Source organism: Cololabis saira, chromosome 6 (assembly GCF_033807715.1).
Source record: "Cololabis saira isolate AMF1-May2022 chromosome 6, fColSai1.1, whole genome shotgun sequence".
Taxonomy (NCBI): domain Eukaryota; kingdom Metazoa; phylum Chordata; class Actinopteri; order Beloniformes; family Belonidae; genus Cololabis; species Cololabis saira.
In genome coordinates this window covers 22,110,738-22,136,902 of record NC_084592.1, presented here as the reverse complement: position 1 = coordinate 22,136,902, position 26,165 = coordinate 22,110,738, and the positions used below count along the sequence as shown (strand labels likewise).

The 26,165-nt window shown below is 39.3% G+C and overlaps 1 protein-coding gene across 7 annotated transcripts in view; it reads right to left on the bottom strand.

Annotated features, from left to right (window-relative positions):
• Positions 1-25,914, bottom strand: part of dip2a (disco-interacting protein 2 homolog A) — a 91,347-nt gene extending 65,433 nt beyond the window's left edge. For all 7 annotated transcript variants that reach the window (XM_061723679.1, XM_061723680.1, XM_061723683.1 and 4 more), the window contains exon 1: positions 25,387-25,914. In XM_061723679.1, the coding sequence (XP_061579663.1) occupies positions 25,387-25,510 (124 nt within the window). In that variant the 5' untranslated portion in view covers positions 25,511-25,914. The remainder of the gene's footprint in view (positions 1-25,386) is intronic.
• Positions 25,915-26,165: the final 251 nt, after the last annotated feature.

The following is a 26,165-nucleotide window of genomic DNA, read 5'->3' as shown; positions in this document are numbered from 1 at the left end:
TCCCAGTTTTTAAAACGGGGAAGTGCTCGGTTCTGACGTAGTTGACACAGAGGGAGACGGTGACGTGATAATAATGACATACACAGAGCCAAATCAACCTGACCCAAAAGTTATGCAAAGGCGAGTGCTCAAAAAGCAGAAACTAACATTCCAGAAAGCATGGTACAGGAAGTATCCCTGGCTACATGTTAGTGTGGGTACTAGGGGTGTTCTGTGTTTTTTAATGCTCGAAATACTTTTACAGGAAAACCAGCACAAGCCAAGAGTATAGACCAAGCTTTTGTCAGTACTGGATTTTAAAACTGGAAAAAAGCACATGAACCTTTGGAGCGTGATTAACATACCAGACCAATAACAATCTGATCATGTGTTGAACAGGTATGTTTTACACAAAATAGAATCATTTGCTGACAGCTCAGTCCCCCCCCAGGTCCAAAAATCCTATCTGCACCCCCTCCTGCACATCTGAATTTAAAGGCACTCTCTGCTGTTTAAGCAGGCGTTGTAAAGTGGAGTTCCCCAGGGTAGAAAAAACACACAAAAACAGAGTTTAACGTCTGATATAAAATAAGCTCACACAAGGATTTTTGTTCCACCCTCTTATTATCTGTAGACGTCCATTAATTCGCTCTGACCATGTATGGTGAGAAAGGTTCCACACACAAAAAAAAAGAAAAGACCACAACAATGTTCACTAGTTTTTCCGAATTAGTCATCTGGTTGCCATATTGTTTAGCACAACACTGTAAGGCAAGACACAAGCTGAGGTCACAGAAATGTTAGATGACATCAGGGTAAAGGCAGGCTGGACATGTGCTACATGCTGTACAACTTTACACAATAGAGAAAGAATGTTAGGCCTTACATCTTGTGTTTCTTCCCATTTCTCTCTGTCTTTTTCTCCCTTAATCTCTCTTTCTATCTGTCTTCATGTCCATCTTTTCTGCCTTTCTCAGACAAGCTGTAAAATTGAGACGTGTGTTGGTGATGTCCTGCAGGGATTTTTTTTCTTCATTATTTTGGGTTCTGTCTCATCTTTCAACTTCCTCAAGCAAAAAATGGAGGGGGGGAGAGAAAACAAGTGTGAACTTGATGTATTTGACATTTAAAACTGCAATTATGACTCTCCACCACTGCATCAGGCCCAGCTACCTCGTAGAAGACCAACGCTGAGGTTCACCTGCCGGATGAAGGTGTCTGACAGTGTCCGGACTTTGCATTTCTCAATTCTGAGGACACCTTGAAATGGATAAATATGACCTAACTTCTCTATTTATCCGTTTCGACCAACCACTGCCACAGCCTCATTTTTTTCTTGGCATGTGTAGAAAAAGAAAAGCCCACACGACACACTTATTGGTGCATTTCCTTTTCCCATATCCTATGTATAGCATCCAGGCACTGGAAATGCCAGCATGACATCAAGCCGAGGTTTGATCACTCAGCTGTTGACGGACACTTCCTGCTGCACTCTGGCTGATAACGCTGTTTACACTGATTCCTTCACAGCGAAGCATTCATCCACCAATACCTTTCTATAATATCACCCACCTTAAAAAGCAAAACCTGAATATGTTAGGTGAAAATTCACCCACAGTATTCAGCTTCATAGATGCAACAGAATGTAGAAGGTTTAATAATGTGCAACATCACTCTCTGCAAAACTCGCTTCCTATTATCCAGTTTGAAGTTCAGATCGCTAAACTGTTCCTGACTCTCACTCTCACTTGACATTGACTTTTGCCTGATAAATCCCCAACATTGATTATTCCGCTCAAAGGAGACTTGGTCCAGAGAGACGCACTCCAAGAAGGGAAAACAAATGTAGCTACTGAAACACACCTTAATACCGCTACCATAGTAGTTGGATTATTCATTAACACAGGCAACACCATTGTTACCAAAGTGACATCCAAACATTGACTCGCCAACTAACCAGCTTTGTTAAATATTGAAGGACAATATGGACAGCTGCACAGTAATTCTTTGGAGGATGTAGTCAACCTTGCCACTCCCCCTTTCAGGCAAACTGCCCGGTTCCTGGAGAGAGAGACGGTGAGGAAGCGTGCGACTGACTAAGGCACTCGCTGACCCGTGACCATGCTGATTACCAACAACACGCATTCCAACCTGCAATCACAGGGCACATAACATCCTCTCTCACTTTTACCCAAGCAAGCACATAACTGTATATATGGCTGTACAACATTGCTCAAATGCTCAAATTCACAATTGCTCACTAATGGCATGGTTGAGGTGAGTGAAGAAAGAAGATGAGCTTAAAAAAAAAGACAACAATAAGGGATGGTTGGCTGCCTAACCTCAGGCTCCACCAGCGCAGGGATAAAGCCACTTCTTAAGGCCTTATCTTGAGACAGGAAGAGCCAAATTGCTTGAATGACCAGGGAACAAGAGTGAAAGTGGAGCACGTCAGTGGTCCCCTGTGACCCAAAGGCTCATTACATTAAGAGGTGAACAAAGGCAATGGGAGTGACAATACCATGCAAAGAGCTATAGCAGCATTTTTTTTCAACATTTTGCACTTAGATGACGTCGTCATCAAAGCACACCAGTGAACCTTCTCACCCGTGTCACCATGCAAACTACTGTACAGCTCTGGGAAAACATTTCAGCAACAAGATGGTTTTTACACTGATAAATGAACCTATGTGATTTCTTTGCCTGGTCTTCCTTTGTCAAATTTTAAAAGCACTGCAAAAATGTTATGAACATTAACTTAATCAGCTTTACCTCTTATTGAGTGCATTAGTGATTCATAATTGTACAGAATTTAGCAGACTTCTGTTCAAATCGATGTAATGTTTCACATTAAAAAAAACCCACAAAGTTGAACTTTTTTCCTTTGTAATCATTTGTATTAATATGACTATACGTAGATGTGCGTAGTTGCTTTTCAACATTTGGAGTTATGTGGTTGAACATGCAGGTGTGGCTTAAAATGGGCTGTACATGCTTCAGATATTCACCTGAGCACCATCTGATTACATAAAAAGGCTTTGAACTTGGTCTTGCATTTATGTTGCACCTTTTTCTAGGGCAAATACCCTCCGGCTGCAACCCTGCACTGTCACAAACGGGGCTCTCCTCACCGGCCAGAGCCAGTTTAACCGAGACCCACCAAAGATGGTACTGCGAGCCTGAGTGGGATTCTAACTTGGAGGCATTTAGTCATAATCCTTTATGGATGGTAGCTCCACACCCCTGGCTCCTCGGCCAAACAAATACACCAAACGTCTGAACATGTGAGGGCTGAGCAGGATTACTATTACGGGTTTTCTCAACAGTCAAAGCAGTGAATGGCAGCTGTTCTTGTGCACCGTCATCATCATTTCACTGTAGCCTCTTCTGTGCACTGATTAGTTACCACCTGCCTTTAAAAACGCCTGCTTGCAGTAGTCACAGAATCCATCTGTGATTAGTGTAATGCTGTAGTGGGGTTGAACAGTGCTGAAAAGAATTTAAATCATATGATATTATCAATCATTCAGTCAGCTCTCTTAAATCTGCTAAATGTAAGTTTTTTTATGAGGGCCTATGTTTATTGCTAGGATTTTTTAATAAGAGTTTTAGGCATAAAATTATATGCAGGGTTTGGGATTAAGCACTCAAACTATAAAAATAAACATTTTATAGCTAAACATAAAGCAGGTCATGGACACCCTTTTGATATTCAGTCCTTCTTTAAGGGCCTGTTTACACGTAGCAAAAACGGTGGCGTTTTCATGCGTTTTAGCCGTTCGTTTACACGAAAACGAAGCTCAAATTCACCAAAAACGATAATTTCTGAAAACTCCAGCCAAAGTGGAGATTTTCAAAAACTCAGTTTTCACATTTGCTTGTAAACAGAGGGAAACGGACATTTAGGCTTCAGAACGTCACATTATGTGACAGAAACGTCACCATCGTCATGTGTGCGACCCGTGTTTACAATTTGTTTGGCCACCATCAATATTTTCTTGTATTTTACATTACCAGTTTTATATTCTAAAGTCACACTTAAAAGTAACTCCACTTCTCTGTCACTCCAAACGAAAGACTCTCTCATTCCGTCTTGAAAGTAACTGGAAGTTACACGTGTCATTTGTTGACATTTTTTTCCAGGATTCTGATTGGCTAGCATGACTTTATGCTTCTCGTTACCCTGGCCCCTGTAGGTTTGGCTGCTCATAGCACCTTAACAGCGTATTTATGCGGGTTCGTGTAAATGAAGAGATTTTGAAAACGATCTCATGTAAATGACTGCGTTTACATGTAGTCAATAACCCTTTTAAAACCCGAATATTGGCAAAAACCCAAATTTGCATGGCCATGTAAACACCAATAACCCCTTTGAATAACCCGAATTTGCGAATTTGCTAACCCCCTGGGTTACTCCTTTTAAAACCCGAATATTCGGTCATGTAAACGCCAAATGGAATATTCCGATCAAACGGAACATGAATTTATAAACATGGCGAAACGCAAGACCACGCTACACTTTTAGAGTGAGGAGAAGACTAATAATTTTATAAATGTAATGAAGGATATAAACATTTTGGCCTTTGTAGACGGTAGAAAGTACCGGGATAGCGAGATTTACAAGAAGGTGAGCGAAAAGTTGCGCGAAGCAGCATTTGTTTTGAATTTGGATACAGGAAGAAGAAGCGGAAATGACGGTAATTGCGTCATTATGTTCTCTGCGCGTCGCTGGTTTGATCCAGATATCCCGAATGATTAATTACCATGTAAACGGAATATTCCGAATGTTTCAGTAACCGGAATATTAGCAATAACCAGAATTTTGACTGCATGTAAACGTAGTCACTGATGGAATTTTTCAAAACGTAGAGGAGGAAATATCCGTTTTTGTAAATACCCGGCTATGTGTAAACGTGGCCTAACCCTATAATGCATATATAATAAATAAAGTATCATAGCTGATACACACATTTCTGAAACTTTTTTAGCATCCTCTTAATCAAAAAGAAAAAAAAAAGGTTTCATATTAGAAAATTATGAAAAATAAACTTAATAAAAGATACGTAAATTTACCTAATGTATTCAAAATGATAAGGAAAATAAATATTTAGAAATTGTATTAATACAATTTTTTAAGTGTTTTCAATTTCAATATATAACTATTACTTCAAAGAAAAATAGATTTTGGATTCTTTAGTTTTATTTTATATGTCAGACTTTAAAGGGTTAAAAACTCTCTGGTAACAATAACATGTTGACTCTCTTTTTTAAATCAAAACAAATATTTCTGTTGTATTATTTTGTTTTGATTGCAGCTTCTTCAGTGTCCATAACACAGAGATTTGTAACATCACAATTCTAGAACTGCATCAACAGCACGAATACTGGTCAGATTCTGGCTTCAGCGGCAAAACTTAGTTCACTCTCAGCCACCAGCTGGTATTTGGTAAAAGCAAAGAAGTACAGAGTTTACTGCTTTCTTCATCGTCTCAACATGGATAGAGAATTCAACTCAAGTAATCTGGTAAGATTTTATTTCAAAAGCAAACATTTGTTAAAAAAAAAACAAAAAAAAAACACACTTTCCTCCGGATATATTGACTAAATTCAAGATAACTTTAAATCTTATAGGAAAAATGTTGATTTTGACAGCCATGCAACAAAATAATTTGTATTTAGATTTGTAAAAAGTATATAAAAATAAACTGTTTTCTTTTGTCAATTGCTGGAACCTTTGGCTTAACTGACAACAGTTAAGCCAAAGGTTCCAGCAATCACACACTGAAGATATATAAGTGAAAAAAAAGGTGTGAAAACGTTTAGAAAGAGGCTACAAAAGCATAAAGTTTTGCAAAGTTTGATGAATAAAGAAAAAAAAGAGAAGAAAATGAATCGCACAACAAATAAGGTATCAGGCAACATCCAAGAAAGACAGAGTCAACAAACATTCTCACCTTCCTGCCGAATCAGAAATATGCCTATTTCAGTAAAGTCTTTTGGCTGTTTTGAATTGAGAGCACCTGAAATGCCAAACCTGGCAGGAATAAGAAGCAAAAACGGGAATCGGGGGAGAAAGAAAAGTGGTCTCTAAATGCTTACGGAGTGTTATATGATCATGGTGAAATATTGTGGTTAGTGTGCCCTTGTTCCAACCTTTGAAAGACGCTGCTGGTATCAAAATCTAAAATACTAAACATACTTTTCGAACAACAGCATCTGTCTCTACATTTGATATTTTGTTTTTAATCATTTTTGTGCCAACATTGTGTTTAAAACAGCACGTGGTAGTACTTCTTTATGGAAATATTATGTATAGGGTTTTAATTAAATTGTCCACAAATCTGAGGTGTTAATCATTGTTAAATCCAACTGAAAGTGTTGATATACAACAATCTGCATAAAAGGTCTAAGCTCTGTGTGATCCAATAAGCATTTCTATTTTTCAGGAGTTTGGGTCTGTGCATTTTGGTGCTTCCTATGAGGACCCGACTCTCTGCAGTCAAGCTGCAACGAACCAGCTCCCTCAGGATGCTACTGCGCAGGCACTAAGAGATGCCCTGCAGTCTGCCACCCAAGAGATTAAGTCTCTTAAGGAAGACAACACCCGTCTAAAAGAGAGGATTGTCCTTCTGAGTCATAGAGAGACACAGGAGGTGAGCCAGCTCAAGGAAGACCTGCAGAAAAAAGATGAACTCCACAAAAGGGTCGAGAAAAAACTTAGGGGTCGAACTCAAGCTCATGTGGAGGTTCTGTACCTCCTCAGCCAGAAAGAGGAGGAACTGAGGAGGACCAAGGGGAAACTGATGAGCACGTATCATACTCTGCTTGAGCACCTTAACAGCCACATGGCTCAAATAGAGGAGGTATGGAAGATGTAACAGCATAAGTATACAAATCAGAAGAACATGATCCACGAGTTGGAAACTGTTGGAGCACCTTATTTCAGACCCCTCACAGTTAAGCTGAATATTTTGTTGTGTTGTTTTTTCCCCCCTTGTAGGACACTGCTTACATAGAAAAACTTAAGGCCCTGAAAGATGAAGAGAAAGCAAGAGAAAGATTGAGAAAGAGAGGGAATATGATAACATGGAGAAGGAGAGACAGAAGGAGGAGGAGAAAAATTGATTAAGAAGAAAAGAAGAAGGCAAAGGAAGAGACATGGAAAGCAAAACCGGGGTCAAAGTCTTCCTTTTCCTGAAACCCTCACCTCTGCACCGTGATTTGAGCTGTCAGTATACACGTAATTTCTGATAAGTCTGTAAAATAAATGTTGAGCAAAAGAAGAAAGGTTTAAATTATTTATCAACAGCATCAAGCTCCAAGACCATCGCTCACTCCCATAGAAGACTATTGATGTTATCTCTCAGTATAATTAAGATGAACCATTTCAAACATATTTTTCTTGTAAAATTTGACTTTTTTCCCCTGTTCCTGCTTTTTCACCCCTTGCTCTGTACACACTCTGTCCTACAGCCCCTTGACATAACTTGTCTTTTGTTTACGTATTGCTGACACTTATTTATTCCTCATTTTCCTTTCTCAGCTTTCTCTCGTAAGCTCTCTTTTTCTCCAACTCCCTCATTTAATCTTTCTTCATCCTGCAGCTACTCGATCAATATCCTCCCTACTGAAACCTCTGAAACCTCAAGGATTATTGTCAATGGTCAAAGCCCTGAGTGCGCCTCTCAGTGAGGAATCTGACAAGCAGACAGAGAGACACAAACCCAGACGTAAAAAAAAAAAAGATAGAAAGAAAAGAAAATTCCAGCCTGAGGTGAGCTGAGGTTAACCCTCATGCTCCTGGAAGAGAAGGGAAAGATCGACAGCAGACAGCTCCTGAACATCTGTGCTGCTGTAACCTATAGTAAATGTACCTCAGACCCAGCATGTCCTTAGGCTAACGTGTATGAAAACTGGCTTTCTGACAAACATAACCTCAAAGCCTTGGATTCTACCTTCAAAGAGAAACTCTTAACATTTTGCAGTGAAACAATCCTACAGACGCACAGCAGACATTGTATGTTACATTATGTAAACAGAATAGCTGCCACCACTGGGGCTTGTTACTTGTGTCTATCAAAACAGACTCCACAAATTCTAGAGGTTTTCTGCCACTTCTCACTGTTTAGTGGGAGGAAACAAACGAACAATATGCTCATTCTAAAATGATTCAAAGCTTACGGCTTTTCCTGCTTCAGGTTCCTTATTCCTAGGGGTGTAACGATACACTAATCTCACCATACGGTACGATACACGATATTGAGGTCACGATAACGATACGATATTATAGCAGTATTTTTTTAACAACCTTGCATGAGGAACATATGACTGGAAAAAATTGTCTTTTATTTGAAAGAGACAAAATACAAAACAATGCTGTGCGTTTGCCCTATTGTTACAGTTTGTAATGCTTTATAACTGTTTAAGTTTTAAAGAGAAAGCCAGGCCAACCATTTTCCACAAACTGAACTAAAAGTAAATGTCAGGTTTGCATTATGCATCTTCAGTTTCATACAAGTAAACATATTTTGCCACAAACTGAATAGTTTCTCTCATGTATGATTTGACTTTTTTCTTTTCCAGAAATTTAACAACTAAAATTAAATAAATAAATAAAAGTAAATAAATACATACAATTTTACATCATAAAAAAGATTGATTCTTGCTCACCTTATAAGTGTAAGAGGAGATTTATTTTTGTTAAGAAGGTTATTTTGGTAATTCAGGGTTCATTATTTTATAAATATATTCTTTATATTTTGACGTTAATCAGGGACTATAATGACACTAGTCAGTTTATCTGTAGTGCTTAGTATGTTTTAGATTGGGCGGAGTGATACAGCACTAGGTGCTGTGTTGATGTTATAAAATCCTACACTGTTGAGCGGACATTAAAGTACACTCGAACTCAGCAGAAGTTGTCCCCGTGTTTATCCTACTCACGACCTGAAAAAGGTTTAATTTAATAAGGTAAGGCTTAACTCTACACCAGACTTAAAAGTTCAGAGCTCAAAACCCTGCAAGAGTCCCGTGATCGGGACCGCAAAACGGTACTAGTTTCTTCTGAGCAGAGTAAGATTTTGGTCCGCGGGTCGAGGCGCGGTCGGCACGCGTGGTCGGATGCGCGTTACTCATCAACACAATAGATTAATATTAATAACCCAATATCGCGATACACTTTGTCACCTCCACGACACATATTGTGACGTTTTTGTATCGCGAAATTTGGTGGTACGATATATTGTTACACCCCTACTTATTCCACACATTTCTATGGGAGCAGGGAACGTGTTGCTGTTCACCAAGAGTAAGGCAAGAGGAGAGTCAGTTAGGGTGATTCCAGCCACATGGCTTTTGCTCATTAACATTAGCCAGCTGACACCATCATCCAGCAGCACCTGAGGCTGTTCAGCCAGTTATAAGAAATGTGGTGATTTCTTTCCTAAGACAGGCAAAGGCAAGAATTTCAAACAGGAGAGTAACACAAAACACATGACAAAATATTTACCACTAATTAGCATTAGTCTTAAACTGGATGGTTAAAGGATGTAACCGAAAATATGTCCATGTTCATTATATAATACTGTCAACACTGTGCAAACTGTTCTCGTACAATAAACAATGCAAAGTGTTTTACTAAACTGCTCACATGTCCGAGATTATTGCCCGCTCTTAAGGACCTAGCCAAAAGATTTTCATGCCCAGCACAGGAATGCATAAGACCTTATCTGAAACATATTGTATTCAAATAAACACTTCATGAAATGCAATTAATAAATATGGGTCTGCTGCAGCAGAAAAAATGTCCCTTATTTATACAACCAGTATTAGATTGCTTAGAGTGGGTTCAACTTGTGAGCTGATACTTTAAAAACAAGTAAAAAAAAAAAAACTATTCCAAAGACAAAAACAAATTCTAGTCCTGGCTAAGTCTTGCAATAGCAATTTTTCACTAAGAAAAGCAGACATTGCTCAGGCCCACCATCATCACTGACAAGAAGACCAGAAAAAAAACAGAAAAAAACATTGAATTCCAGGGAGACGCAGGCAGGGCCGCCAGTGCATAGTCTGTTTTTGCACTTATTTCCACACACATACAAGCCAGAGGACCAAATTCAGTTTTGATCGAGCAACAGGCTGTGTGACATTGGGGAAAGAGGATGTAATATCTTAGTGTGCATTTATGTGCACATGTCCAAACCTTGTAAATACAGAGGAAAAAAGAAAAAGGAAAAAAGAACAGACTCAGGGCTCCCATGTGACAGTGTCCTCAGAGGGACGCTGCAGCTGCAGAACATGGTCTTAAGGCGGCGGTCAGTTCCTTTTTTTGCCCCAAACAGAATGTGCGCATTGATAACTCAACTGAATCTTGCTTTATCGTTTTTTCCTCTGTGGCCTGCAGGGTGTAAAGCACTCATCACGATGCAGCGTCAGTAGCAGTGGGTCAGGGGTCAAGGCCTGCAGGGCCCCTGCCTTTTTGAAGTGGATTACAGTGATGATCCGTGGAATGGATTCAGATACTGTGATTAGCTCCCAGCAAATTTTGTTAATTTAAAAAAAGAAAAAGATAAAATCGTTAAAATATCTATAAATATAAGCACAACTACAAAAAGACATGAAGACAGCAATTGCTACCAAGAAAGCACATATCCTAGAGGAACTAAGCGGATGTGATGAAGGTGTGTCAGCTGCACTGTTGTCATGGTAACCCAGAATGAATGCTTTTTTAAATGTTACTCTGTTATGCAAGACAATGTTCATATGCCACTTCAAAGACCAAAAAAAAGGCTGATTTGAAAACCTACAGAGACATCACAGGAGGACCACAACGTTTTGATCTTACATGTCTCATTACATGTGGCAGAGCACATGCATGTCCTGTAGATGCATGTAAAAAAAAAAAAAAGAAATTAAATATTAGGAAATGGTGATTTCCACAAGATCTGCCATATTCCAGCTGTCTATGAAAGGAAAAAAAAACATTCAAGCCCCATGATTCCTCCCACTCCTCTTTTCCTCCCTTTATCTATCCTGTCAGCTGACCCTTTAGGCTCATGCATGTAAATACAACTCCCTTTATAGCTCTGACTTGGAAGAACTGGGTTTAACCTTTAGATCACCAGACCAAACAACAAATTTAACGTCAACTTGAAAGGCTTTCTTTTTATTTTTCTTTACTTCTCACTAAAGTTTAAATAGTTTTGATATCCCAGACTTTGTACAAGTGACAGCTAACCACTTTTTTGTCAAACTTTCTGTCGAAAGCCAAAACTGTAAAATTCAAGTGTTCTTGCTCTCCTTTTTTGGCATTAAGTAGAGCCACCTGATTGACAGAGAGCTGAAAATTCTGACTTAATAACCCAGTGGCTAAATAGAGACACAGCCAGGCCATGACAGCAACAAAATTACATTCAGTTTCTCATAAAAATAGACAACAGTGGGGAAGAGGGTCGAGCAATTCTACCCCCATACATTCTACCCCATTTCATAGGTAATGATCACTCAAACCACAGAGTCAGCAGAGAGAAAGTTTGCACTTATGTGTATCGTCAAGGAAGTAACACAGATGTTAACTCAACTACAGAGACTAATTATGCTTTGCAGCATTTGAAAAACAAGCTTAAAATGTCAAATATGTGATATTTTAAGAAGAGGTGAGTGATCTCTTGACAATCCACGGTTCAAACCAAGCCCTTGAAACTGCAAAATCAGACTCAAACAGACGATGATACCAATCCACTATGACATGAAAACCACTGACAGACAGATTTCCTCGTCTTCCTGATGATGCAAAGTGACAAGCTTGTGTAATAGGTGCAGCAGGGTCTTACAACTTCCAATAGCATAAGTCTCTTGTAGATGATGATGAACAAGAGCAAAAATTGGACACAAGGCTTCTCAGATTTAACAGCTGAGCTTCAACTGTCACCATGGGGCGAGTCACACATACACAGTATGCGACCGCCGACAAACATCACCCACAGGCTGCTGGGGCCCGCGACCTCTATGTCAGGAATGTTGTGAGTAAGACCACAGAGCCGTGACGTGGGTGTGTAAATGTGTGTGTGTGTGTGTGTGTGTGTGTGTGTGTGTGTTATATTAGATTACTGGTCAGCTTAAAGCTGTATTTGTGTCATTGTTTGTCCAAAGTGCCTGAGATTCCACAAAAACACAGAGTGAAAAGGTTATTCAAAATCTCTAGGGTGAGTTGACGAGCAGCAAAACTGTGTGTGTGATGCAAAGAGATGGATATTATAACAGCAGCCAGTCGCCTCGTTCTGTACGCAGATCAGAGCACATTACAAAAGTTTACTTATGTCTGACACTTCACTTGGGGGATACTGATACAGCTTCAACATAGCGAAATGACTAAAAAATGGTTTTGCAGCATTTTGGAGAAGCTGCGTAAAATCTCACTTGCTGGCACAGAAAACGTCTTCATCTGCCGGGTAAAAAGCCCCCCAACACAACTCTTAGCTCCAAGCACCTTATCAGTAAAAACATCACTGCTACTGCCAGGGAAAACATCACAGTGCTAACTTAAGGACTTTGAACTAACATAGCTTGAGAGACCAGTCATACATCATTACACTGGAATGGGCCTCCTTGGAGCAAGTTATAGTCGACTATATAGGAAAAAATCTTTGAAAGCATAATCAATTTACATAAAAGGACAATGCTATTAATTATCTTTAGCTTCAGAGCAATATAACATAACCTCGGTAAGAAGCAGTGGAGTTTTGCTTTGATCAAGAAAATGTCTCTTAACTGCTAAAAGACATTTGCCGATCCTTCAGATAATAGACAAAATGTTGAAGGAAGAGGAAACCGTTATGTTTAGTGGCCTTTTATTGTTATGTTACTTCAAAACCCAAATTGAAAACATAAATCAGGATGAAAACAAGCAGTCAATTAGCCAACTAATCAAAATCAGTATATTTTTAAGGCAAAACTCAAAAGGGAGCTTGTTTTTTCGCTAGTGCAAATTCCTTGTTGCACATGAAAAATGCCCTTGGGTAGTTTGGGTGACTCCAAGAGGTTGGCTTCGTTTTTCTCTTCCAGATGAATTTGGGATTTGTAAAAACCTGCATTTCATCTCAGTCTGTTTTTCTTGCCTTTTCTGACGTGGAATTTTTAGGATTCAGTCAGCACATGACAACTTTTTTTTTTCTTTTTTTTTTTTACTAGTTTGAGAGTTATTACCTTCACACTTGCTCTTTCTAGTTGGAATTTTCTTGAAAGCCACAGCTTTTTCCAACCCAGAGCATTTTGCATGTGGTGAATATAAATGCAATGAAAAAATAGAATAATTAGAGTAAAAAAATCCCTTAAAAACCATCTGAACTCGTCTTTACTTTGCATCCCTCCTTTTTTCTGGTTGTGAGTTGAATAACACACAGGGAAAAGTCTCTGGAGAGGAAAAGCAGCACAGTTCACTATAAACTGTCTGTCTGTCGGTCTGCAGAAAGCACAAAGGCTGAAAACACATTTTCTGGTATGCAAGCTCAGTTTGTCAGGTTCATTTTTTATATCCAAGTGTAAACAAAGACTATATTTAGATATATATTTTAAAAGAAAAGGGGGAAAAAAACTTAGGACTTCGATGCGTCTGCCTTCTAAGGGTAAGAAGTAAAAAAGGAGGGGACCATTTGACCTCATTCTTTTAAAATGATGAGACAACCTGTTTTTCTACTCACTTCTTTGATGCATACAGTTTTGTGCCCCTAAGCTACGGCCGGGAAAGCCCTCTCCTCATGTTTAAGTTCACAGGTCACTCACCACATTCCAGACATTTTCTGTTTGTTTTTCACCAGGAAGACTCACAATGCAGCCTGCTGCTGCAGCGCAAGGCCTGCGTTTCTCTTTCATCCTCACATCACACCTGACACATAGATAGTGATTGAACAAACTAAAGTAAAAAGAAAATCAAATGTTCAAATATGTTGGTTGTCTCTTATGCCTCATTGCAGTTCTTTTTATTTTTCTCCCACAATGCTTTCTCAACATGGTCAGACTATTCAAAGCAAGGTAACTGGGCTTCTTTCTTGGAAATAGAAAAATAAAGACTTAAAAGACCTTACATTTTCTGCAACATTCTTTGCAATTCTTTGCAATTCTTCATAATGTCAATAACGCAGAATGTTTTGTGTGATTTCCCTTTTAAAATGGATTGAACACACACACGCGCAGAGGTCATGGTAGGTCAGTAGGTGTTGATCGCACTGACGAGGAGTCGACGACAGCATTAATCTGGAGTGGATTTTTATGAGAATATTTGGGCTCAGTCAGAATTCAAAACAACACTCTCGCAAACATTCAGCTCATGATCCAATGAGACAAGCCTCCACGATGCCTCTGGAGGTGTTTGTACAATCGCAGCCTCGCTCATCAACCTGAGAGGCTCACTTGTGAATACCGAGCTAAGGCATCTTGATGATGAAAGAGGTCGTAACAATAACGCATTGTAGTGAGAGTAACATCTCATCTTGCACATCACTCTCATTTGTTTTCATGCTCACAAAATGTTCCAGGGCTGATGAGCATAATAATGCGATGCAACGGGGGTGCCGGTCTGTCAAAGGTGTAGAACAGCTTTATTAATCCTTGCGTATTGCCACTAATGCTACATAACAAATTAAAATGTATGAACCTGTGAATGCAAGAGTTAGACATGAAGCCAAAAAACATAAACTGATAAGGGAAATAAATGACAAAGCAAGTTTAGAGTGTTGAAATGTTATCTTGAGCTCTTAAAAAATCTATACAGTATCGAGGCTCTCTGCACAGCTCAGTGCTCGCATCCTTGGACCTTTTCAAGCAATCTAACTTTGCACCTTTAGAGCCTTGCAGTATAACTGTTTTGAATTTCTAGTTTTGCACAACAAAATTCTTCATTTTTCAGATGCTTAACTCATAGGATTTATGATATCCTTAGCCATTTGTCATCATTTCTATGACATGGTTAAGGGGGTCTTTGCCTGACACCAAGAATTCCCTACAAGGGATCAAAACACAAGCAGTAAAGTAGCAGATGAATATGCAATAAAGAATGTACACATTAATCCTGCATAAGGCAGAGGGAACACCCTGCTGATGAGAGGAATCGGGTGAGCAGAGCATGAAAATTGCAATATGTCCTTGAGGTGGGCTGTGTAGCCTGTTTGGTCAGCAGATCTCCCTGGCACCAGTGCTTGCTGCTCCCCACTGCACATGCCATCTCCCTCGCAGGAAGGACACAGACTGAGTCACCTACAGCACCAAAGCTGCAATATCTATCACGTATTAAAGTAAGAAAACGGTTTGCAATTTGGGTTCATATGAAGCGTAGGTGTTGAGAATGAGTTTTGTGAATTTAAAGTAAAATTAAATTAAAATTCAAACAAGGGTGCCTTTGGCTAACCTCAGAGCTCAGCAGTATCACTGTGGCAGGATGGACAGAATGGTGGCCTGGCTGGACACTGGCACCAGTTTTGGGACTGCTGTCAAAGCAAATGGGCCAAAAACCTGCTGGACTTGGAAAAAACTGACATTTTCTATGCAATATTTATATAAGCAAAGGGAATAGTACTGCAAAAAAAAAATTAAGTAGCTTCTTCACTGCCTGTGGTTGTTGATTTAAGGACCAAAAAAATCCACAGCCCTGCATTTGCAGTCAGACCGCAGTTTAATTAAGTTAAAGCAGGAGATTTTGTAAATGATGAACAAACACCGGCCAATGCAAAGGCCGAGTCAGGCTGTTACTAATTCATTAGTTTAATTAGCTCAGAAAAGCCTAAATGAAATGTACTTTGGTTGCAGTAATGTCACCCTAAAAATGATGCTCTTACAGTACAGATTCACTGATTCACCATATAGTGACAGGAAAGAACTGAGGGTGGTCCCGAATGGTTCTCTCCAGTAAATTGGCCAATATCAGTCATGAAAAAAAAAAAATCTATATATATTTTTTTCAGATTAAACGTGGCACTAAGATTTCTTTAGCAGTGAGGGGATTTTTAAAAATGTCAGTGTTCAGAGGTGACAAAACCCCCCAAAACATTTTTCATCATTTGGAATCTTCAGACAGGAAGTATTTCTACTTTGAGTACACAATACCAAAAAACAGCCATCTATACAAGCTAAAAGGTGAAATTCACCTGTGGAGGAACAAGAATCCAAAACATTTGGGACAACAAACTAAATCAAACGCTTAAAAGAGCATGAATATACTGAGCATGCCAGTAGTTATAATCGTTTGTAAATTGAAGGGCTTAGAGTAAATTTAATGGACTACACATCCAAAAGCTACCGTGAGTTTCACTGCTAAATTACCTGAAAGTATGCAGTTGATTGTAGCTCCTAAAAGGAAAACTTAAATCATAAATCAGGTTTAAGAAAATCAGGATCAACCCCCCAAAAAATCCAACAAATATATCTCTAATTGTGAGTCATTCATCTTTACTAAGATCAAATAACATAACACTCATCTTATAATCTTAAAACATGTCTTTTAGAATCAAACTGAAGCCATGTTAACAACATTACAACTATTTCTGCATTATCATCAATGAAATAGTGTTGAAACAATACCAGTAAGTCAGTGTCGCTTCATGGTTAAATCGAGTGAAAGAGTATGAAATGTCTTGTGCATATTTGTGGTAGGGAAGCAAAGAGGGGAAAAACATTTTGTGCATCTCAACTTTCAGAAGAAAACTTTAAAATCCCTCCGATCCAAAAGCCTTCACAACAAATCCACTGGGATTGTATGTTGATTGCAATCATCACATGACACTTGGGCTGGTTTATCTTATTTCCCTTTGGGATTAATAAAGCATTATTCAATTCAATTCAATTGATTAGATGGTGCTACTGATTTTGTTAATATGGAAGAACAACTAATCTATTGTTAATGTAAAAATAAATAAACTGAAAAAAATAAAAAATCACCAACACCAAAATTACAGTGCTGAAGAAATTCTTACAATGTTGACTCGTTCATGTCTGAATAAATACAAGGAGAAAAGAGACGTTTCAAATATGAAACTCACAGGTTTCAGTTCTTTAAAGAGACGTGGCTCCTTAAATTTGAGGCAAAAAAACCTTCATTGTAATAACCAAAGGGAGTGGGAAGACAATTACCACAACTGTGGGACTTGCTGTCTGCTTAGGTGAAACGCAGCTCTGCGGTTTGTAACCAATAAATGGGGAGGACTGTTCTGACAAAACACTCAAGACACTGAACATAAGTAATAGAACTGACAGTTAAATGTACGCACAATTACATGCATACACAGGCGAGACTGTAAAGAAAAAGACTAAAGAAAAAAGCAGCAAGACAATGTGAACCTCAACTCCGCTCTGAGGCCCACCCTTGAAATATTTATGACCCTCCAAGTTCTAACCTCCACTTTGTCAGGGACAAATCATAGTGGCCAGTCTTTCTCCAACCCGGACTTAACAGTCACAGCAACTGGCTCGCTCCCTCCAAAACTCAACAGTCTTCTATACTGACCCAAAATATAAAACGCACATTTTGCCTCAATATTTGTACTTCCAACACCAAAATATTTCAGAATAAACACGACAAAACATAAAATGTCAATATTACCTTAACATTAACACAATCTTGTCACACTTGTCAAAAAAATAATCAGTTTATGCAGGATTAGAACATTGGCACTCATTAGTTGGAGTTTACAGCTGTCAGTATCGAGTGTGGCCACCACACCAAGAGCAACACACCTCTGACGCATTGAGGTCAACAGATTGTCAATTGTGCCCTGTGGAATATTGTCCCATTCTCCCTGGAGCGCCACATGGAGCTGGGGGACGTTTTCTGGAGGCAGAACATCTTGTCACCCCCTCTGATCCACATCATCCCAAATGTGTTTGATTGGGTGGTTCGCAGTACCGCCTGTCTCTCTATGGAGACTCCTCACGCGACTGATGGTTGAAGGAGACACATCCAGTCGTTCTGACACTGCAGTGGCAGACATCCCTCTGCCTAGCATGCCAATACCATGCTCATAACTTGTGACATCTGTGGCATTGTGACAAAGTTCCACATTTTGGGGTGTCCTTTTATTGGAGATGTTGGAAGAATTGGTTTTATACTGCTCACACTGACCTCAAATTTTGAGTCAAACCTGAAAATTTAGCATAACAGAGTTTTCAGTACACTACCCAACTTCTATTTTGGGCCGATGCGGTATGTACGTTCATATTTTTGGTCAGTGTACTTTGGATCCTAAAACAGAGGAAAAACAGCAGCTATGTGAAAAGTCCCCTCACCAATCACCCTAAGTCCTACATATGCTCAAAGCTCTTATTGTAAATGTAATTCTATATTCATAAAATGTTAGCTTTTAATGCCAAATGAAAGTTAATTCATTGATATATTTATTTATCTGGTGAGCTGGTGGACTTGGACCGCAGAAGTGACCAGTGAATGCCTCAGGGCCGGTAACGAGCTACTCCTTGGATTGTGGTCTTCCGTTAGCACATTCTGAAGACCAACTCACCCAGGCTTCCTGTACGGTCATCTTTTCCAAAAGGAAGGATTATATCAGAGGTTTCCAGACTTGCCACCAAAGCAGGCCAATAACCACCCTGTACTAAGAAGGTTAATCATGTCTAAGGTTTATGGTGGACGAAAAAATATCATACACTTGGATAAACGTGCCCGTTTACTTCAGGTTGTTCAACACAAATGCGTTTGAGGGGTTTTTTTTCTCCAGAAGAAATTAAAAAGATGCAGCAACATTTTTGTCTTATGTAGTGTTCTTCTTTTCTTTCTCACAGATACACTGGTTTGGTTTTAGCTTCTGTCCTTTGTGTCTATATACTGGGCGTATGGCTGTTTTGCTGTCAGAAATGTTTAGTGAAAATTCACTGGCACTTGTTTGTACGTGTAGCGTCTCCCTGCTTAAACACAGGTGACAATAAATATAAGGTCAAATGAAAGTAAATAGAGTAGAACTGACATGTATTATTTGTCCATCCTTATGCCAAGGCCAGCGTAAACTTTTGAGCCTTGTGGAAAAGTAACGGGGTTATATACCCATTAACAGCAATTAGACAGACTACCAATCATTACATCATCAAAGCTTTTGAAGTGCCAGAGGCTGAGAAACAGGAGTGAATTGAACAATCACCATCTCATCTCTTTAGTATTACCGACTGACAACACTTGGCCTAGCCACTTCTTCAAGTAAAGGTGTACAGTCAGTTCCACCTTATCTAAATGGTGAGATAAATAGTGAAACTTCAACTATCTCCACAGGGGAAATTGGGTCAGAGCTGCAGCAGCAGCAGATTCTAGGACACAGATAAAAACATGAGCCTACGTTTCTGAGAGGGCAATCTGATTAATAATAAAGAACGTTTTCAGATGCATTTGCAAGCCATTTACGCAGTCTCTTCCCAACACCTCAAATCTGCAACGACACCCTCTATATGCCCAATCGACCACGAACAACCCAGATAGCTCTCGAACCTAAACCTATACTCTGTGAATGTTTATTGAATGGGAGCGCGGCTAAACCGGCGCAATGACCAACCAGAGGTTTGGCAGTTTCCCAGCAGGACTGAACTAAAAATGACTTTGTAACCAGAGGGTTTATAGAGCAGAAGAGGAGGAGGAATGCAGAAAACCAGGGAGTGATAGAGCAAGCCTATGAATTACTGAGCAGACTGACTCGTCTCGTTCTTTCTTTCCTCCGTGCAACAGATAATGGGGATCATCCGTCTTCTTGCCCTCTTTTACGCCCCATCTTCTGGCTACTCGTCTGCATCTAGGTCAGCTGAGAAATAACAGGTTCTTTCTAGGGATAATTACAATTGTGTAAGTGGAGAATTCAGACAGCCAACCTTCCTGGTGAAAACCCGCCTCTCAGTTAACACACGAGACACGTAAAAAGACTTTTTACAGGAACTTCAGAGACCTCTTGCAAGTTCAACTCAAAAACAAAAATTCAATGACTTATTCATCTTTTTTCATTCTTTATTTTTAAAGGTCTACAAGAGAAGATCAATGCACGTTTACATCTGTATGGTGAATATCTTAATAGTACGAGCAGCTCATTTAAATAAAAATGACCACAAAGACTAAAAGTTAGAGGAAACAACTGGGTTTGATCAAAAGAAGCACCTCTGAGACTTAAATTATAACATAAGAGTAAATTAAAAACTGATATTTTTCATTGTATCTTACTACATCTCTTATAAATAATGTCTGAAGTTGTTTGTCAGCTTTTAGCATCACAGTTTTAGTTTTCAATTTTTTATGCTCTGGAGTAATTTGAATAATTTAATGCAATGTTTTTGAAATACATTAAACACATTAAGTGTGTAATCCCCATATAAGGCTACTATATATACTTACAAAATTTAAGCAAGCTGAAGCAATTTGAATATTCTGTTATATTGTGCAAGCACAAGCTGTATGCAGTATTAATAATAAAGATAATAAATACATGGAACCACAGAATATCACTGAGTCAAATTATAGACTAACAATTAAAGTAGCATAGTTTAATAGTTTGATTTGTTTGCAGATTATCAAGAAATACAGAATTTGAGCATGAATGCATCTTCAGGAAGCAACTCATTATTACTGCAATAAGAGTGCAGAGATTGTTTGTTTCACTCATCAGTAGGCCTTCGCTACACACACTGGAATAATATCTAGCTGTTCCCAAACTCAATGAATGCTACTGATAAACTGCTCTAAAAAAATATGCATGATACTTTCATGAATACAACTACATCCTTCCACACTCACAAACACAGACTTGCAAACTCCTGCTTACTAAAAACCAAGCTTCTCTGAAGGACACATATATGTTTGATTTTTAAGATCTCCTTTAAAAAGGACACACAGTCTGCAGGATCTCATTCTCATCTGCTTCTAACAGAATGAGTCACTTATTTAGTCCTAGCGCGGGATACAAAGAGGAGGCAACTGAAGAGCATCATCGTGAGGTGAAAAGTTCATAGCAGCATACAGAAATAGGCACTGAGGTAGCAGGGGGAAAAAATAAAATAAAAGTACATTTCTCTTTAGCCCGAAGAACATGAAATTATATTCTTTGATCAAAGAAAAGAAAATAGAGGAAACATGGAGGTGAGAGGCCTGAAGACAGGCAAAGACAGCAAAACAAAGTGGGAAAAGGACAACTGAGAACAAGTGGAAGAAAAGCTAGAGGAGATAGTGCTATCAGAGCTTCAACATAGCAGGATGTAACATGTGGGGAGCAGGAAGAGGAAACTGGACAGATATAGATTAGTTTGGTAGCCACTCCTGAAAACATGTCTATCCCATTAGAGGTCTCGATGGCAGCTAGCGTGCTTATCAAAGCATGCACCTTGGATTTACTCCCAACCCTGATGGTATGATGGTCTTGACTTGCACACAGCTCAAAATACAGAAATTACAGACAAAACCAGGAATCTTATTTTTTGGGGGTCAGGGCAGGGTTTTTATTTTATTTCCACATTTTAAAACTGACCTTGTTGCTTTATTGGCTTACTGAGTTAACATCTTCTCCTGAGCTCATAAAAGGAAAAAGAAATAGAGTTTCACCCTTGGGTCAAATCTAATCTAATCAGGATGAATGTAGGTCATCATTTAGTAGGGTTTTACAGCAGCTAAGTATTTTTTTTTAATTAGTGGGGCAGAGTTCAGTTATGAATTTCACTGAATTGAGGAGTTCATTTTGTTATTGAGCACCAGATTTCTGCAGAGGATTTTTTCTGAACAAAAGAAGTCAATAAATCACTAAACGTAACATGAAATCAATTATCTTATTCAGCAGAGTATGAAGAGATGTAATTGTGATTTCTGGACTGACGGAGTAGTGAAAGTCAGACAGATGGCACAATACAGTGCAGTGATTTAACAGAACAGAATAGGTAAATGTGCAAACTACTTCACAGAAAAAGACAAACTCTGAAACTGCAATACCAAATGTAAATAAATACTGCCTTTCTTTATAGAGGAATATGGAAAAGAATGTGCTATATGCTTCTGTATCATTGTTAGCAATAGGTTTGCAGTCAGTAAGTTTCTGTAAAAGACTAACCTTTAATAGATCCGTGCAGCAAGCAGAGAAGTGCATGTAAGTATTGAGTTTAACTTGAACACGGACATAAACTTTATAGACCAAGTTTATCTGATAATTTCAAAGTGCCGTAATCGTATTCAGTGCTATCTAAAGTTTTATTTCTAAATTTTTCACACAGGAGAGTATATGGGGTCATGGTCAAAAGTAACCTTTTGATGCTTTAAATAAAAAAGAAATTCAAAAAGAAAAACCTATGCACAAAGATGAAAGCAATCACCTGCATCATTGGCAACCCTTCAACCGCAACAATCGTAGTATTTGTCCCGTTAAAAACTTCTTAACTGTAATTTGAGTCATTTGTTATGGAGGCGAAATGTTTAGTGAAATCGCGGAGATCACTACGAAAGTTTGTTCACGAGTAACTGTGGTTCAACTGCTTCTGAAGTGGAAAATACTGCAGATTTTTTCACATCTTTTCCCCTCCATCAATTTTTTTTTGTTTAAGAGAAATCATCTGTGTGAAGTCGTGCAACAGCAGTATCATGGGTGTGTCAGTGCAGCTGCTGAGAGAAAGCCATCTGATCAAATATGTTTGGAGTTTGAACTTGTGCCATTTAAAACAGCTCGCATTGTCTGAACAGCGAGTCACAGCTAGGGTTGCCAACCGTCCCTTGAAAAACGGAATCGTCCCGTATTTATAAACTAAAATACGCGTCCCGTATTGAGCTGAAAAGGGACGCACTTTGTCCCGTATTACTGTGAGAGTCAAAAAAAAGTAGTCATAAAATGCCAATGGAAAATGACATTGAGCTGTTGAGTTCATAAGTTATTTTTTTCTGTTTTACTACAACTGTAGCCTACAGTCATGGCCTTTGAGGCACAAATATGTTAACAGGTTTTCTACATACTTTCTGTTTGCACTTTTGTTATTGCACTAAAAATGTGCACTATTACAGAATGGATGTTCTGCTTTCTTTCTATTGTTTTATATTAATTTATACCATTTTAAGTTAAGCAGGACAGGTTTCTGTTTAAGAAAGATACTTATTTTATTCAGTTCATTTTGTTATTTTGTATTCAAGTGAATTGCTGGATAATAATTTGTTTTCCATGTGTTCATGGCATTCAAAAACATGCATCTAATTCAATTCAGGTTCGAGACAAATAATTAAAAAAAATCATTTCACTCACAAAAAAAGGGGGCTAAAAAAATCCACCACGCCAGGAAGGGTGAAGGCTGCTGATGAGGTGTCCCTTACTTATTTATTTTTCAGGGAATTGTCAACCCTAGTAGTCACAGCCCACTGACCACCAGTGTCATTCAGTAAAAATGTCCTTGTCGTGAGGAGAAAAGTTCAGTGACGGGATGGCTGTTGAAAAAGCACCAGATGAGGTCCGGTGATGCTGGCACATCTTCAAATATTTACAAAAAAAATAAAAATAAAAAATAAAAGGGCGGTGGTCGTAATAGCCGTCATACACACGTGTAAAGGCTGATTTATGGTTCCGCGTTACGCCAACCCGTAGCCTACGGCGTAGGCTCTGCGTGGATTTAACGCGGAACCATAATTCAGGCTTAATGTCTGAAGCATCCTCGTGTCGCTGTGACAGCAATGATTTGGCCATGTTTACACCAGATTTGGCCCAATTCTTCAGATTTTTTGGACATTAGGGCTTCACGACACTTCCGATATCCCGCGTCAATGCCAGTTTATGAAATCTGGGCCACAGCTGGCTCTTTTTAAATGCATCCCAAAACTGCAGTTTGGCCAGATTCACGACCTTTCACAAACATCTGGCCCTTATAGCACTTGCCAGGGCCGTAACTGAGCCATAAAGTGCCAAAAGCAGCCCAGATTTTAGTTTAGTTTAGTTTATTTGCACATAAAAATATACAACCGTTTTAAAAGTACAGACGAACAGTATGTAGAAAAAAAAGGAAATACAATATAGCAGAAAATGTGTGGGAGGAACCAAAAAAACCCATAAGGGCTTGTCAAGTGGTCCTCCTATAATGAAACAAACAATATCTACAGAAATATGTAAAACCTAGGACAACTAAGGAAAATAAGCTAAATTACTAGAAAACAAATACAGGAATCTGATGAGGGTGTGCAGAGAAGAGCTGACAATGAATGGTTAAGCTTTCCTAAATTGGGCTAGCAAAAATGTTGTGATTTGTTTTTTGAAATTATATGTACTCGAGCATTCTCTAATATGGTGTGGTAAGGTGTTCCAATAAAGAGGACCTCTGAACCTAATTGAAAATTGGAAAAAAGTAGACCTGAAAAGGGTGGGATGGGATTGTTTGCAGACTTAGTATTGAAGTGATGAATTTGGGAATTTAATTGAAATAAAGAGTGAAAACAGGTTGGATTTAGGGCTGTTCGATTAATCGATTTTAAATCGTAATCGCGATTATGTAATTAGAACGATGTTAAAACGTGCAACTCGTAAAATCGATTTTTCAAAAAACAATTTTTTACCTTGTCTGCACACATATTAATTGATACCATATTAATGATTGATGGAAATACCTCTCAATACCTGCGACAAGTAGCCCATGGGAGAGGCTCTTTAGTGTAGGAGGGGGCGTTGTAACATGCCACCGGGTAGACCGGCTCGTGTTCCTTGCAAAAAACTTGCAAATGTGAATAGCAAATGTAATGACTGACATTACACACCTCTACCTCCTTCATGGGTTGCATTATTATTTAGCATGCAAAGACCCAGTTTAGTTTAATTAGAAAATGTCTTGTTTTATTTAATTGGAAATATAACTTACTGTATGTTTGCAAGTGCTGAATTGCTGATTTTTTTTTTCCAGAGATAAAACTTTATATTTTATTATATTTTTTAAAACTTTTTTTCAACTTATTTTACAGAGTTTTGCACTTTATTCATTCATTTTTGGTTTAATAAGAGCAAAGTTGGGGCAAATGTTCAATAAAAAAACTGCATATTTGAAATCATTTCTTTGCCTTTTGTCAATTCACAAAATAATCGTAATCGAAAATCGGATTTTGAGAGAAAAAAATCGAGATTTTATTTTTGGGCAAAATCGAACAGCCCTAGTTGGATTAGATTAGATTAGGCCCAAATATGTGTGGGATGGAGCATCTACACTGTGGAAACATATCAAAAGTGAGGACATTTGACTTGTAAGATGAAAGATGGAGAAAAAAAAAGAGGAAAAAAATGTGGTCAGAACCTGTCTTTGTGAAGTAAACTTTGTTGTAATTTCAGAACAGAATGGAAATAAAAGACATGTCGCTGTCAGTTTAAGTCTGATTCCTGGTTCTGCGTTACACCAACGCAGAGCCTACGGCGTCAATTCAACGCGGGACCATAAATCCAGCTTTACCTTCAGAGAGCTCCAGCTCCAGCTCCGCCAGCTTCTCCCGCACCTCGGCCGGCAGGCTCAGCGCGCCGGCGGCCGGCGGCTCCAGCATCACGGCCAGCAGCCCGGCTGCGGTTCTCTCGGCCATGCTGGTCCAAATGGCTCCACTTGGCGAGGAAGACAACGCTTCCAAAACGAGACTTTAATTTAAAAAAAGAAGCAAAAGAATAAAAAAAAAAACACCCTCCTCCTCCCGATTTTTTTTTTTTAGACTCGGAGCAAACAGGGTGTTTCTCCCGTCTCTCTGCTGCTGCTGCTGCTGCTGCTGCTGCGTCGCACAGATGTGTGAGAAATGTGTCCAGCTGTCATGACACGGCGAGCCGGGAGACTAGCAGACACGCCCGGCCGTGTGTTTCCATGTAGGAGGTGAAGGAAGACCTGCCGGTGTCTCCGGAGGACACGGTGTCCCGACTGGCAGGCTGCTCCTCTCCAACTGTGGGGGAAACTCATTCAACTCCTCGCTCGCTTCCCCACAGCGGCGCAGTCGCCATTGCATCATAGCGAAAGTAGCTCCGGCCGTGCGCGCCCCCGAGCGAGCGCGGCTCCGCGTGTTTGTGTCTGCGCGCGTTCCCGCGAGCCGCGTGGTTGATGCTCCGCATCCACACAGCTCTCCTGCCTCCTGCTGTCAGTGGACACGAAGAGACCCGGTGTTGTGCCGTATTCAGCACCCCTGCCGTGAAAAGCACCCACTGTCTTGTAATAGGTTAGTGTAAGTTGTTCACATCAACTCTTCTTTTGGGATA